Source organism: Pseudopodoces humilis, chromosome 1 (genome assembly GCF_049639895.1).
Source record: "Pseudopodoces humilis isolate 2021_Gansu_Grassland_sample_001 chromosome 1, ASM4963989v1, whole genome shotgun sequence".
NCBI lineage: Eukaryota > Metazoa > Chordata > Aves > Passeriformes > Paridae > Pseudopodoces > Pseudopodoces humilis.
The window spans coordinates 83026625-83041107 of NC_142200.1; the positions used below are offsets into that span (position 1 = coordinate 83026625).

Here is a 14483-nt window from a genome sequence, read left to right on the forward strand (position 1 = left end):
GAGCACTCTGAATTACTGATGAAAGTGTTTTTGAAATCCCTTGAAACTTCCAGTTTTTATCTGAAAACCCAGGATTTCAGGCAACTTCAAGCTAAATCCTCCTTACAAATTCATTGTGCAATAAGAAGGTAATTTAAAATGCAATCTTTATTCAGAGAACACTTGGAAGCAAGGGGGAACCAGTATGGCCAACCTAACTGGTATGAACCCAGCAGGCAAGGTTGCTGGAAGTCAGTGTGATATGCAGCTTGATCTTAGCTTGTACCTAGAAACTGAGGAGCAGGGAGGAAGGTCTCCAGCCTGCCACTTGTTTGGCCTCAAAGTACATTGAGGTACTTCTTGTGATTATTGCTATTAGTGAATGTAACTGAGGTTAGTGGAGACAGTTGGATGGTTTAATGAATGTCAATTATACACCTTCCCCTTTGTCAGGCCCCATAGGGGCACTGCCAGTAGATGCACTGGAAAAGATTTGATCTTTCTCCTTCCCCCCCACCCTTTATTTTGGGGGTGTATGTTTGGGTTTAGAAGTTGTCTTTTTTTCTGTGTTTTCTTGTTGTTGTTTATGGAGTTTGTTTTTTGTTGTTTTGATTTGATTTGGGAGGTTTTTTTTTGGGTTAGTGGTTTGGGTTTGGTTTTGTTTTTTTTTTTTAATATTCAAATGAATCCTAGTATGTGGAACATGCTAACATTTCTTGCTCCAAGGTGTGTGAAGATGCGGGGAGCTTCCTCTTGCAACTCTGTTGGTCTTGGAGAGGAGGTAACCTTACTTTATATACAGTTTCTCCTCTTTCACTTGAAGTCAAACACTGAAGTGCAGCTATCTGAGCAGCAAGGCAAGAGGAAAGGTTTGTGTGGTATTGATAACCAGAGGTCTACTAGTAACAAACCCTATCCAGTGCTTGCTAGATTTTAATGCTACACTTATTTTCTCATCTCTGTAGCTTTGGAATTTATTTTTTAAAGATATTTATAATGCTGAAGATGGCACTTGGAGTTTGTTGTTTATGTAATTTCACTGCTTTTGTTTTATCCATTTTGTAAAGGTATTGAAGGAAGAGTTTGCTTTTGTTAGTGCATCTTTCCAAACCTTCATAACTGTTCTCCTTAACTCCTGTGTATCTTTGCAATCTCAAGAAAGTGCCCTTGTGAGCGCCCAGCAAAAATCAGTGGCATTTAATTAAAGAAAAATTAATTTATAAAATGAAGTCTGCAAACGACTAAGAGGGGACAATTGAAAAATTAGTTTAATGCCTGAAACACATTGATTTTTTTATTTTATTTTTTAAATTGGAACAGTTAACTTAATAGTAGTATGAGAAAAATAAATAAGATATATGCAATAAAAATAGCATTTTTAAAAATAGTATAGTCTAAAAGTAGAAATTGCAGTTGGATTAATTGGATTCACTTTAGTGAGCTGTAAGACTTAAGTACAGCAGTATCTCTTCTGAGCAGTGTTTCAACAAGTGAACATATTTATGGAATCCAGTTATTGTGGATAATAATCCACAGTTTACTTGTTCATTTTGTCTATTCGTTTTTAGATATGGCTTACCAAGTAAGGATTTTCTTTTCATGTACTTAAACATGTTTCAGTTTGGAAGTCCACCCCTAGTTAATGCTTTTGTATTTCAATTATAAATTTCCAATAGAGAGAAGGTGAGTATATTTTCATTATTTTTTCCTAAGAATTTTGTCCTTCCTCTGAGGTTGGTCTTTCTCCCCATATGAAGCAGTGTGTGGTAGGTATGTGCAGAAATTGAGAACTGCATTGTGAAGTAGTATAGGTTCAAGTTATTTGCACTAAAAAAAGCGTACATTTGGTTATCTTGTCTTTATGGTACTCTTACCAACCATGTCATATAGTAAAAGCTTTATTGTTGTTAAGTTTGGAGGTAGTCTGAATTTGACTTAACATCTAATTATTTGTTCATTTGAATTGTCTTACTAATTTAAGACTTTTGACAATGACACCTTTCTGGAAAGGGAATGCTATGACAGTATTTCTGGCACCAGGCTAGCAGCTCCCTTAGGCAGTAAGGCCATGGAGGGTAATCCAACACAACTGCAGAAAGGGAATAACTTGCACCTTTTATTTCCAAGGAGGAAATTGCCATGGCAGAATTTTATGGAAATTTTCTTCATGATTAAGTAAGTGGCCAAAGTAGCAGATGCTCAAGAAGGTGGCAAGTTTTAGTTTGGTTCTCAAACTTGTCACAGCACTGCAAGGCAAACGCCACTGTTCTGCTCAGAAATGATGCTGAAACTGAGGGACACTTACATTGCTGCTTGAAAATAATATTGAGCTGTAACCACAGCATAGTCATGAGAGCCCAGGTTCTGGAGATAGGTTTGGAAAAGTGATTGTTTTCCATAGATGGAGTTCTTTATTAAGCCACGCCTTCCCTTGCGGGTGTAGTAAAATACTGTTTTTAATTGTTTTTGGTAAGAGTAGGGCAAGACCAGTTTTGTTAGATGAGTCTGTTATGGCTGAATTTCAATGAAGGGGTATGATCACCAGTTGGAATACACTATTTCCCTTGCCCCAAACATAGTGGAACACAAACGCTGTACTGTGTGATGAAAATTCTTCCACTGTTCACACCATGTAGGTCTGAATTTGAAATTAGTACGTCAGTCAGTTAATTGCTTTGCCGTGATGCAAACTTCTCTTGTTAGTCCCTCTCCTTATTTTGTATATGTCAAACTAAAACTCTTCCTGAAGTGGCAGCTTCAGGATTAAGTAAGTGGGCAGTTTTTGGCTCAATTAGGGCAATTATTGTTCAGTCATATTGCACGTTTAAACCCAAGGGTTGACATGCTCAACATTTAGTTCTAGCTTAAATTAGGGCTATTTTTATTCATCAAAGTGAATGTTTATGTATTGACCATTATAAAAGAAAGCTAGTAAGCTAGCTGAGCATAGTGTATTGAGAGTTGCTGTTCTTCAGGTTGACTTTTACTGAGATAACAAAGTCTGGAACCATAAAAGGGAGAAGAGGACGAAAAGCATATGTATGTACTTGATACCAGGTCATTGCACTGTTATACCTCAATTGAGCAATGCTGTGCCTTTTTTTCTTTCTAGCAGTGCTGTGTGGGCAGCATTGATGTGTGTGCCTGCTTCTGATAGGAGTAAAGATTTGGATGTGAGAAAGCAGGAAAGATGTTGCTCTGTAAAATCTATTGGAAGACTGATGCTTTGCAAACTCAGCCACAACAGAAATCTTGAGTCTGTAAAATACTTCTCTCCTACCTTATTTATATTGATGTGACATACAAGTGATACTGGTGTGACTGACTGTAAATCTGTCTAGATATAAAAAGCACTATCAACAGTTCAGCATTTCAGTTGTGCAGCATGGCAGTGCTCCATAATGGAAGTGCACTGGCATGTTTGTGATGTGGATAGTGGGAAGTGAGTGGCCAAAGATAAGAGGTAGACTTAGATCTAACTTTGAGCAAATTCCTGCTTGTTTGGCTCAGTAATGTTCTGCACTTGACAGTGCTGCATGAGAAAAAATACTGCTTTAGCATTTTCTAAATTAACATGTTTGCAGTGGGGCAAGAAAATACCTCTTTCCAGCCAGATGTCTTAAATTGGTCTCTTAACTTTAACTAAGACTGTGCTGTCTGTCTTTTAGTGTTTCCATAAATATGATTCAACAATGAACTTTCATTTGTGGATTTTTTGGTGTACGCTTCTACACCACTACACTTCTATGTGCATTTTGTATGAGTTTATCCAATAGTGGATGTACTATTCCTCCTCGCTTATGCACTACATAGACCTGTTAACCAGTTCAGTTTATGTCCTGGGTAGTTAGATTACTCGCTAAAGACCTTTAATAAGTACGCATTACAGCATACATTAGAGTAGTAGAAATGTAATCCAGATATGCCAGGTAGGGGGAGCACTTTTTTCCCCCCCTCTTCCTCTTTGACTTAGAGCAGTTATGCACAATAATGTATGCAGAAAACCTTGAAGCTGAACATGACACTGGAGTTACTGTATTTCTTAGCTTCCTTTACCACCTGCTGCCCCAGTCCTCTTTCCTCTGATCTGTAATTTTATCTCAATATTGCATTCAGTAGATTGTTTAGTGGACAAAAACCCTGAGACTATCCTTTTGAGACTAGAGAGCAGCACAGATAAAGGCTGTAGCCTTGGTGTGGTTGTTAAATGAGGGAATTATTTTTTCATGGTTGGTTTGAAAATTTGAAAGGTTACATTTTGATGTTTCTCCAGCAGCTTACTTACTTTGACTTAATCTTCTTGGTTTTTCTATTTTTGTACTTGCCTAAATACTGGGAAAAAATATTCTAAAGGCTCTGAGTCCAGTGCTTGGAGCACTTTTGTTTTTATTTGCAGGTAACTTTGAGGATGATGTGGGACATCTGTTCCACAACAGAAACACCCCAGATTTCAAGGCAGTAGGTCTGTGCCCTAAATGTACAATTACTTTCAACATAAATGCAGGATTGTGTGTTTCAGTTCTAGGTTCAAGATTTTTAAGCCCTTTCTCTCAAAATAGAGGAATATGAAGGTGTAGTATGTGGGAGTCTGCTGACCTGGGGCAATCACAGATTTAAAGCCATGGGAAAAACCTTGTTAGTTAGGGCAAGTAAAAGTTGAGTGCTGTTGCACCATGGAAGTTCTTATGTTAATGGAGTTATTTCATGTAAGGTTATGTTTCTAGTTATCTTTTATGATTGGTTGTTTGTGTTATATATATTGTTATATTTCCCCCATTTCAGGGTCTTCTGAGGTTATCCCCATACTGTACATGGCTTATGTTCCTTTGTTATTTTATGTATTACTGAAGTTTTTTTTTTCAGGCAACCGAGTCGTACCTGTCCCTATTTTTATTTTGCCACACTCCTGACTGATCTGGTCCTGGGGTCACATGGAGATGAACACGACACTAATGTTTAAATTGTGCTTATTTATTTTTCTGGCTAGCAGCCCTTATTAACTTACCCTTGCCTCTTTTTAATTTACAGTTCTCCCTTCAGATATAGACTAGTCATTGTTTCTGCACAGTTGCATTTTTTCCCCTGCAGCACTAATTTGATTGTAAGATTTCCTTTAGTCTCCATCTAACTTTGTTCTGAACTTCTTTGGCCTCGAGCATGGCACAGGGTATTCAAAATTCGTGATAACTCTGGCAATATTTTTTTTTTTTTTTTCTCTCCTGCCATCATTGCACCAAAATACCGCTAGAGAGTACAGCATTCCCTTGCTTGCTGCAAGCCTTGTAAATGTTATGTGTGTTTACAGCCTGCCTTTGGGGCTCAGCATCCCTCTCTGAAGTACCATACAAAGGCACTGCTTACATTTTCAGTTGCATTTTAGTCAGTGTCATGAGTTTAATTTAGGCAATACTTAAAGGTGTGTATAAATCGAATGCTGTTGATTGCAGTAGCTGCTGGAGAGTTTTAGGTCTTCTTATTAAAACTCTCTAACCTTTTAATGCTTGATGCATTCGCTCTCCGTGTTTTCTGGTTGGAGGAGAACAAAGTTCTCTCAGGTAGGAATGGGCTGATGCAGAGGCTATGGATACACTGGCACATGCTGCTAGAGGTTACTTTCATGTGGAATAGCAGCACTCATAGGTACAGTTTTGCTTCCATCGCAAAGTTATATAAAAGTTTGCAGACACAAATAGAGGACTTGATCGTTAATGAAGGGAAAAATAAGTCCAGATAAAATGTCCTGGTATAGGAAGCTGAGCCAGAAAAGAAACTTCCTCCCATCTATCGGAATCTGACATGGATCTTTTCATTCATTCTTTTACTTGGCTTTAGGCACACCTCCCAGTGGTTGTCAGGCAACCATAATAATGTTGCTGAACATGCAGGCTGGCTAATTGGATTGTGCCCTTCTTGGATTTTTTTGTTTAAATGGTTTTGGTCATTTTTAGTAAGGCAACTACATGCAAGTTGCTTTTTTGGCTGATGTGATAAACCAAGGGCTTTTAAGAGTTCTGTGACATATCAAGGACAAAAATTTGCCTCTGTCACTACAGAAACCTTGCTAAATTCTGTTTTAATTCAACATATTAGCCACTTGTATTCCAAACAGTCTATTCTAATGAGAATTTTTGTTTGAAAGGCAAACATGAATGGTGCTGAGCAGGCAGGTCAGCAGCACCACAAAAAAATTAATGTTCTGATAGTCTGAGAATTTCCTGCACCTTGTAACCTGTGTCACGAGGGTAGTTTTACTACCGAAAAATGGGTTCAGGAAGTTAGCAATGCTTTAGCGTAGGGTGAGATGCCACAGAAGTGAAATATATAATACAGATGGCAAGGGATTTGTTCTTTGTTACACTCATTGGAAAATACATTTAATGTGCTGTTCAGGAGGGTCTGTTTCTCTTTGTCAGCTTAATGTGAGTGAACTCTTACAAGTGGTGTTGAATTTGAGTATCTGGTAGTTTCCCTGACTGTACTGAGCATATAAACTAAAAATGCATATGATTTGTATTTGCATAATCAAACTCGCCTTATATTAATTACTGTGAGGCATCTTAATGTGGATTACTCACTTGTTTCCTGTATTTTTTTCTTATCTCATTTTAGATTCACCAAATTGAAGAGCCTTAACCTTTCGAATAATAATTTAGGGGACTTCCCACTGGCAGTCTGCAGTATCCCAACCCTGACTGAACTCAACGTGTCCTGCAATGCCCTCAGAAGCATTCCAGCAGTTGTAGGCGAAATGCACAAGCAAGTACTTTTTTAGAACTTTCACATACGCAGCCTGACAATAACAAAGGCAACAAGCAGTTTCACGACTGTACATACTCCTGCTGTGAGAAACAGTTTAAACTTACTGGGTTCTGTCAGAGCAGACTGGCTTGTAGATCCATATGGAAGCAATTGTGGATGGAGGGAAAGCACGCTTCGTGCCTCAGAGCTCTTCCAGTCTCCAGTGTTTGACACAAGGGTCACCTTCACAGTGAAGAAAATCTTTTAACCCTTTTTGCTGATGTTCTTCAGCTGTCATATGAATTGTAGTTCTGGAGATAGAACTGTGTAACAGCCTACACTTTATAGTTGACAAAACTTTTAATTATTTGGTGGATATCTTCTGTAGCAGATGTTACAGTGTTACTCATTAACATTTTTATTTCTGCTGCGCTTTTGTATATTGTATGTCACTGTAACTGCAGCAGATTAATGTGTTTATAGGAAGGAAATGTGATTTAACAGGTCACTCATTTTCTTCACTCTCCTTTCCCCTCATCTAATAGCTTGCAGACATTTTTGCTGGATGGCAACTTTCTCCAGTCCCTTCCTGATGAATTGGAGCATATGCATCAACTCAGCTATGTGAGTCTGTCCTTCAATGAGTTCACTGACATTCCTGGAGTGCTAGAGAAGCTGACTGCCATGGATAAGCTCTGTATGTCAGGAAACTGCATGGATACCCTGAACCTACAGGTGTTAAAAAGGATGCCTCATATTAAGCATGTGGATCTGAGGTAGGTATTCGGAAAAAAGGAAAAATAAGTGAGCCTAAGTTATTTGTGTTGAAATGGCTTCTCCTTGGCTGTCAGAATTGCCTCTGGGTATAAATCTCTTGTGTTTGTCCACTGAACCATGTTTCTGGTGGTGTTATGTAACTCCCAGCACTTGCTGTGATTTAGCACTCTTCTTTGAGGAAGTTGGAGCATTTAGGGGGATTAATAGGTAGAAAAATGAGTTTTAGGGGAAATGAATGTTTGCACCAAAGGATCAAACGAAACGGAGCCTGGGACTCTTGTGGTTCCTGCAGTTCTTGTTGCTTCAGTGTTAATGCAATAGACATGATAGTCCCTGGCCCAAAAAGCTTTTGTCTGAAATGTTGCAGATTTGTGAGGCGAAGAAAAGGGCACTGAAGGTGAAAGGGCATAAATAGATATTTTAATATTTCTTGGTGTGTTAAAAGGCCTTGTCCATCGTGAGTAATGTTATTTTATTGATACCCTCAGAAGAGTCCAAAGAGATCCTTACTACAAATGGCTCTGGTATGAGGTGATTCTCTATTGTTATGGTCTTTGGGGAAGAAAAATTCTGCACTCAGCTGGTCAAGGCTCAATTCAGAGCCTGAACCATGAGGTCCATATAACAGAGAATTTTGGAACCATGTAGTTAAGCTAAAGTAAGGTAAAACTTACTTTACTGTACTACCATGTCACTGTCAGACTTTCCAGTCTAGGAAGGGCCAGCGTAAGTTTAGCTAAAATATGTAGGTGAATTTCTGAGTGTTCCTGGTAGGGTTAAAATGTGTCTGTGTGTTTGTACATACATTAAGAGCAAATAAATTGGCCTCAGAGAATGGATCTTGTGGCTGACCTGGCCATGAGTTCCAGCAGTGCAGTTCCAGCCCCCTCATTGTCTGCTGCATCCTTTCTGCACCTGGCAGTGAACAGTGGTTCTTTGTGGCATTGCCTGAAATAGTAAATATTGTACTTGCTGTACAATAAAGTGCTTTGCTTCACTGAAGTCAAAAAGAAGCAGTTCTTGCAAATTGAAAATAGAAAAGGTAAGGTGGTGTTGGAGGGGGCATAGTACCCTTATTCTTTTAACTGGAGGATGTGGCTACTCTAAAAACACAACTGTTACACAGAGGGCAATGCTTGGAAAGCAGAAGCAACAGCAGAACTGTGAGTATTTGTCCTTATCTGCTGTAGGAGGCTCAGCTGCCTCAGTGTGCCGGCAGAAGTTACTATACTGGTTTTAGTGTTCCACTCAGAGCTGGGAATTTGAAACTGATCTCTTCCGAGTGCTCTGCAGTCCAAAACATTGCTGGATTATAGATAATCTAATTCAGGTATAACTTATGGGGAAGTTGCTGAATATTAACAGCATCAGTGCACTACAGTGAAGATGTGTAAAACCTGTCCTGAGTAGGACAGGTTTCCGTGATTTATCTGTCAGATCCAGTCATCTTGGATTTTTGCTTTGTTTTCTTTCAACACCCATTTTCAGGTCTCTGAATTTGCTTGGTGTGAAACATGGAGAGGTGAGAAGCAAGTACATGGGAATTCATAAATCTCAATTTGGCCTTTCAATAAGGCAAGGGTCTCCAATACATGCTGGTTACTTGTGTGTTCTGGATTTTTCCAGCAGATGATAGGCCAGCAAGAACTGTAGAGGTTTTGTTCTTTTCCAGACTATTGGGAACAAATAACAGCCAGATCATATTTTATTTTTATAGACACAGTAACAGTAATGCTTAGCTTCTTGCAGACCTTTTCATCAGTAGTTTTCAAAGTAGTTTAGAAAGGGGCTTGGTGTCATCATTCCTTTGTCATGATGGATAAAGCTACAGAGCATATCCATCCTGTTTTTCAAAGGATGAAAACCATAACATAACAAAGGGGAAAATATTAAAAATCAACCTTGATCAGAACCTGAAAGCGTGCTAGTTTAATCCAGTGCAGCTGATTGATTGTAGAGCGAGCAGTGGTTTGTCAGCAGGAGCCTGCCTTATAACTACACCTAATCTTCCTTTTTTGTCTGCAAGATTGAATTCAATTAGGAGATTGGAGGCCGATGAAATAGATTTTCTGCATCATGTGACCCAACTGGATCTTCGAGACAACAAACTTGGGGAGCTAGATGCAACAGTTTTTAACAATGTGGAAGTGTTACACTGTGAAAGGAATCAGCTGGTGACCCTCAAAATCAGTGGGTATTTTCTCAAAGCGCTGTACGCTTCCTGCAATGGTAAGTGCATTTTCAAGGTGGCTGTGGTATTGTCATTGTACCTGGTTCTCTGTGAGATGCTCGTGGAGTGTAGTGCAAGTGTGCTGTGTCATGCTACTGGCAGTTCTGAGCTTCGGAAGTGACTTTCAAATAATAACACAATTTGGAGGTCTAGGAACCATGATCTAAGAACTGTGAAAATCTTAGAAATTCTTCTGTCAGTAGGGAGGGTTCTTGAATTTGTCACTTGTTCTTGCATTGATGTGTGCTATTAAACCAGTAAGGAATTTACTGCTTTTCTCTGCACTGAAAAAGTTTGAACAAGTGGCCATTTGGGAACAAACCAAAACTATAAATGTTTGCTCCTCCCTCTAGCTGCTTACCCTGTCTAGAAAGCCATGAAATTCATAATGGTAACTTCATTTACTTGTATTTGATAATAAAAATAATGCAGCCATCTTCAGTTGAATAACTGCGGTTTCATGAGCAGGATCTGTTTGATCTGTCTCTGGAAACTGCTATTACTTAAAATACTCAGTTTGCACCAACATTTTTATCATTTGGAGTAGTTCAGTGTGGAATAAAGAAAATGCAAAGTCAGAGAACTGTGAATTTGATGAGCAGTCTGAACTGCCTTTAAAAGGCTGTCATCTTAGCAGTATCTAAGCCTGCACCTTCATTAAGAATTCATGCTTTATAGCTGAGAAAAGTTAACATAATCTGAGCATGTGCTGTTCAATGTGGGCTGAGAATCCAAGTCAACCCATGTCTTGCAACCAACTGCCTATTTGGTCTTGCTGTTCCTCCTGGCTGGTCCTCTCATTGCACTCTGGGCCACCTTGTTTTCATCTTGTCTTGCAAAGAAACTGCATGTTACAGTTGCACTTCAGTTGATTTTTCTGTAGGCCTAAATAAATGTCTGTTTGGTTTTTGAGGTTTTTTTTTTAACTTAACATTAAGCACAAGCTACTTAAAACCTTAGGATATGAGCTATATTTTGATTGCTTTAATAATAACATTATTAGCTGTAGCTCTGTTATGAAAGATTTGTAAGGCTGCCTGCAACTGGGAACTCCACAGGCATGCCAAGGCTTATGTAATGTGTTGACAAATACTCAGGATCTTGCCATGACCTAAAGGACTCTGGAATTCTGTAACTTGCTGTTCCAGAGTGGGGAGGTTCCCTTCCCATGCTTATATCTCAAGTGACCAGTGAGGAAAAAGTAGAGCAGTTTTGTGAGTGACTCTTCTGGGCAGAGGGCGGTGGAGGTGAAATTACAGCTCTTGTGACAAAAATGGGAAAAAAATGAGAATTTGCCATGAAACTTTTAAAATCCTCCAGTTTCTCATCCCTCAGTGGTTACGCAGTGGCAGTCATAGCAAGTACAATGTAACATAGCAAATGTACTAAGACATGATAAAGAAACAGAGCTCACAAGGGGCTCACAAAAGTCCAGATCTTGAGAAATTTTTTAGATTATTGATGTGGTCTGAAATCTCTGGATGTTAGTTCTTAAAATAGTTCTTATGGAACAGTCATTTAAGTGCAAATCTTTATCACCACTTTTCTTGTTCTATATATTTTTTTTCCCCCTAGAACTTGTTCACCTTGATGTGTATCCAGTTCCTAACTGCCTGGCTTATATGGATATTTCTAGGTAAGAGTATGTTTTTTCTTAGACCTGTGAAATATAAATAAAAGAGACTTATGGAACAATGACATTCACTGTCATGTTGCTGAGTGGGAATGGGGGTAGGAATTGGACCTTGGGATAAGAAAAGACTAATTTTCAGAGTTGGAGGATATGTTTTTTCATGCTGGTCAGTTCTTTCCTGTTTCCTTTTTATAGATTTACTTTCTTTTTTTTTTTTTTTTAATTACTTGCCAAAGTAAAATTTGTATTTCTTTATACTTAAAAGAGTATTATTTCCATGATTTAAAGATTTCCTGTTTTATGGAGTTAGAACATGATGATTCAAATGCACACCAATCTGATGCTTGTAGAGAAGTTATTTTCTGGATATGTCTGCATTGTAAGCCCAGCGTAGGTGATGGTTTGATAGTTTACTCATCAGTTTGGCAGCTCCTGCAGCTCCTCATAGTTCTCTGCAGCCCTGGCTGCTGCAAGGATGTCTGCAGTTGCCATTTGAATATACTTAAATTCCACCTTAATGAAGGAGGTGGGATAAGGGAAGAAATGGAAAAGGGGGTGTTTTAGTTTGTTTTACAGTTCCAGTAATGAATCAGGAAAACATTTATACTTGTGCTTAATGGCTGTCGTATTCAAGAAATTAGTCATCTGCATTTAAAGTGATAATCTCATTCATTAGAAAACCTGCTTAAAGCACTCATGCTATTGAGGGTGATCATAACAATTAGTGAGCTAACCTGGGCTAGTGGCCACCAACTTGGAAGTTTCGCCAGTCCTGAGTTACTCACGTTGTCCTAAATGTGACACACTGGTGTGACTAAGTAAGTGATTTATTGAAAAGTGATCTTGTAAAGCTATGTTCTCCAATTATTTGTTAATGAAATCGGTGCAGAATGCATGATTTTGATCACAAAGTTCTTTTTGTGCTTCCTTGCTTTGATGGCATTGTAACTAAATGGGTAGGGTGTCCCTAGCTTTTTAGCTTTTTGCTTGGAATTTTGGAAATGCATTTGAGATCAGAAAGGAAGCTATCTGAGAAGAGGGGTTGGTTGCCATTGCATATTTTGATTGAGGACTACTGCAGGAATAAACTGAGGGATACAAGTACATGATTGATTTATATTCATGCTTCATAAACATCGTATTCCTGAACTTCAAGTCTACAGGTGCCTGACTGTTATTTGACGCCCAGTTTGTATCTGTGTATTTTGACTGAAGTAGTCATTATGTGACTGCATTTGCACACAATCTCCTCCATGTATCTTGCACTGCTAATTTTTGTCTTTAAGGCAGGATTCAGGAGTGCCCCACGGTGACTATTTGCATGTTTTTGGTGAAGTATTTGGAAAACCTTGCCTCCAAGATGTTAGTTTCCCAGAAGGGATAGTTTCAGTGAAGATAAATGCAAGCAAAGCAAAACAGTTGGCTTGAAAGATACACAAAAAAGATTTTGCGCTGTTCAGTGAGATAGTGAAAGAATGGTAGAGTGGATTTCAGTGAATTTCAGGGATTGAAGATGTACTTCAACTGTGTAAGTGTGAATATCTTCTGAGGAGCATCTCAGAAATCTTTGGAGATATTTCAGCTTTGGTACTCTGATTTTCTTAATACTCCCCTGATAATATAATTAATAAGATAAAAGCATCTTTTTTCCATTTTCTTAGTGCACATGCAGGGAGATAACACTGCTGTTAGCTTTCTTGCACCTCACTCAGGACCTGACTGCACTGGTAATGCCCTTGTAGTAGGCCATATGATACAATCTCACAGGCAACATGCTATGTAGCAGATTTGTTTCCTGCAGGTATCTCTCCTGAGGCTGTATTCTTAATAGCCTTTACATTTCAATTGTAATTTAGTTACACCTCTTTGTGTTCTTTATTCATAGAAATCACCTGGAAAACCTTCCTGAGTGGGTGTGTGACAGCAGGAAGCTGGAAGTGTTAGATGTTGGCCACAATCAGATACGTGAGCTGCCTGCCCGGTAAGTCTTGCAGACCAGTTGCACAATGGGGAACAGGATGAACAGTTCAAAAATAATTGCTGACTCAGTGTTTAGTTTGTTCCAGTGACTGTCAGGGCTGTTTTATCTTTTGTTTGATTTTATTTTTACCTTGTGGGGTGTCATCGTGCCTCAAGCTTCCACCCAGCCTTTCTTCTTTTACTTTCATGCAGAGAAAGTAGTGCCTTTGAACTTTGAAGCTGTTCATGTGGCTGTTCAAGCAGGAAAGCCCTTCATTTTTAATACTGCATATTAAATATTTACAACCATAGCTTTACATGACAGTTTAGAGATCCAGCACTTCAGTTTCAGTGATGCTTGGAGACTCCAGTTCACAGCCGTGTTTGAGTGAAAAAAGGTTTAAGGAAGGGAAAGCCTCATCAAGCAAGTAAACTCCTGCAAGAAGAGTGATTGTCTTCATTACCAAGATGATCTCTTTTCCAGAAGTCTAAACTTAAAATTGATAAATATAAATGATAGAAAAAAAGTCAAGAGGAAGCAAAATAGGAGTTGAGTTTAAATAATAAATGAGTCTTGATATTTTGTTCTAGAGAGAGCTGTCTCTTCCAGGTGAGTTATACTGCTTAGGTGGTGATTTTGGGCATTTTAAAATTTCTGCCTTCACTGGAAGAGAGCTGTTATTTTAGGTGGTTCTGTACACTTTGAAAGAGATGTGAAAGATGATGATGTATCATGAGCTACTAAATCACAGAATAAGCTGAGTTAGAAGGGACGCACAAGGATCATCAAGTACAAATATTTTCCTTAAGGAGCTGTACAGCAGAGAAAAGCATCAAAAACCAAGAATGATAGTTTTTTCTGGGTCAGGTGATTGTGTAAGATGGTGTAAACTTTTCTGTTTTAGTGTCAGAAATGAGAGGAGAATAGATTTCAGAAATATGGGGACAAGAGGATGTGGAGAGATTTACCAAGCAAACTAACAGGCTGATGTGCAGACTATTAATCCCTCTGTTTTTTCATACATACACACAAAAAAAAAATGAAGCTGTGCCTACTCAGAAGGTGGCAGTGCAAAAGTTCATTTTCCTTTCATTTGCACTTCATAACAGTTAGGATTTTCAAGGCATACCGGATATCTCTGGGAGATTAATGATTAGCTGAAATTA

At 38.6% G+C, this 14483-nt stretch overlaps 1 protein-coding gene across 1 annotated transcript in view; it reads left to right on the top strand.

Moving 5' to 3' along the window:
• The window catches only part of PHLPP1 (PH domain and leucine rich repeat protein phosphatase 1), a 137374-nt gene that overhangs the window by 93801 nt on the left and 29090 nt on the right, over window positions 1–14483 (top strand). Inside the window, exons 5-9 of the mRNA XM_005526485.2 lie at window positions 6589–6735; window positions 7263–7493; window positions 9521–9723; window positions 11300–11360; window positions 13243–13338. Coding sequence (XP_005526542.2) covers window positions 6589–6735; window positions 7263–7493; window positions 9521–9723; window positions 11300–11360; window positions 13243–13338 — 738 coding nt within the window. The remainder of the gene's footprint in view (window positions 1–6588; window positions 6736–7262; window positions 7494–9520; window positions 9724–11299; window positions 11361–13242; window positions 13339–14483) is intronic.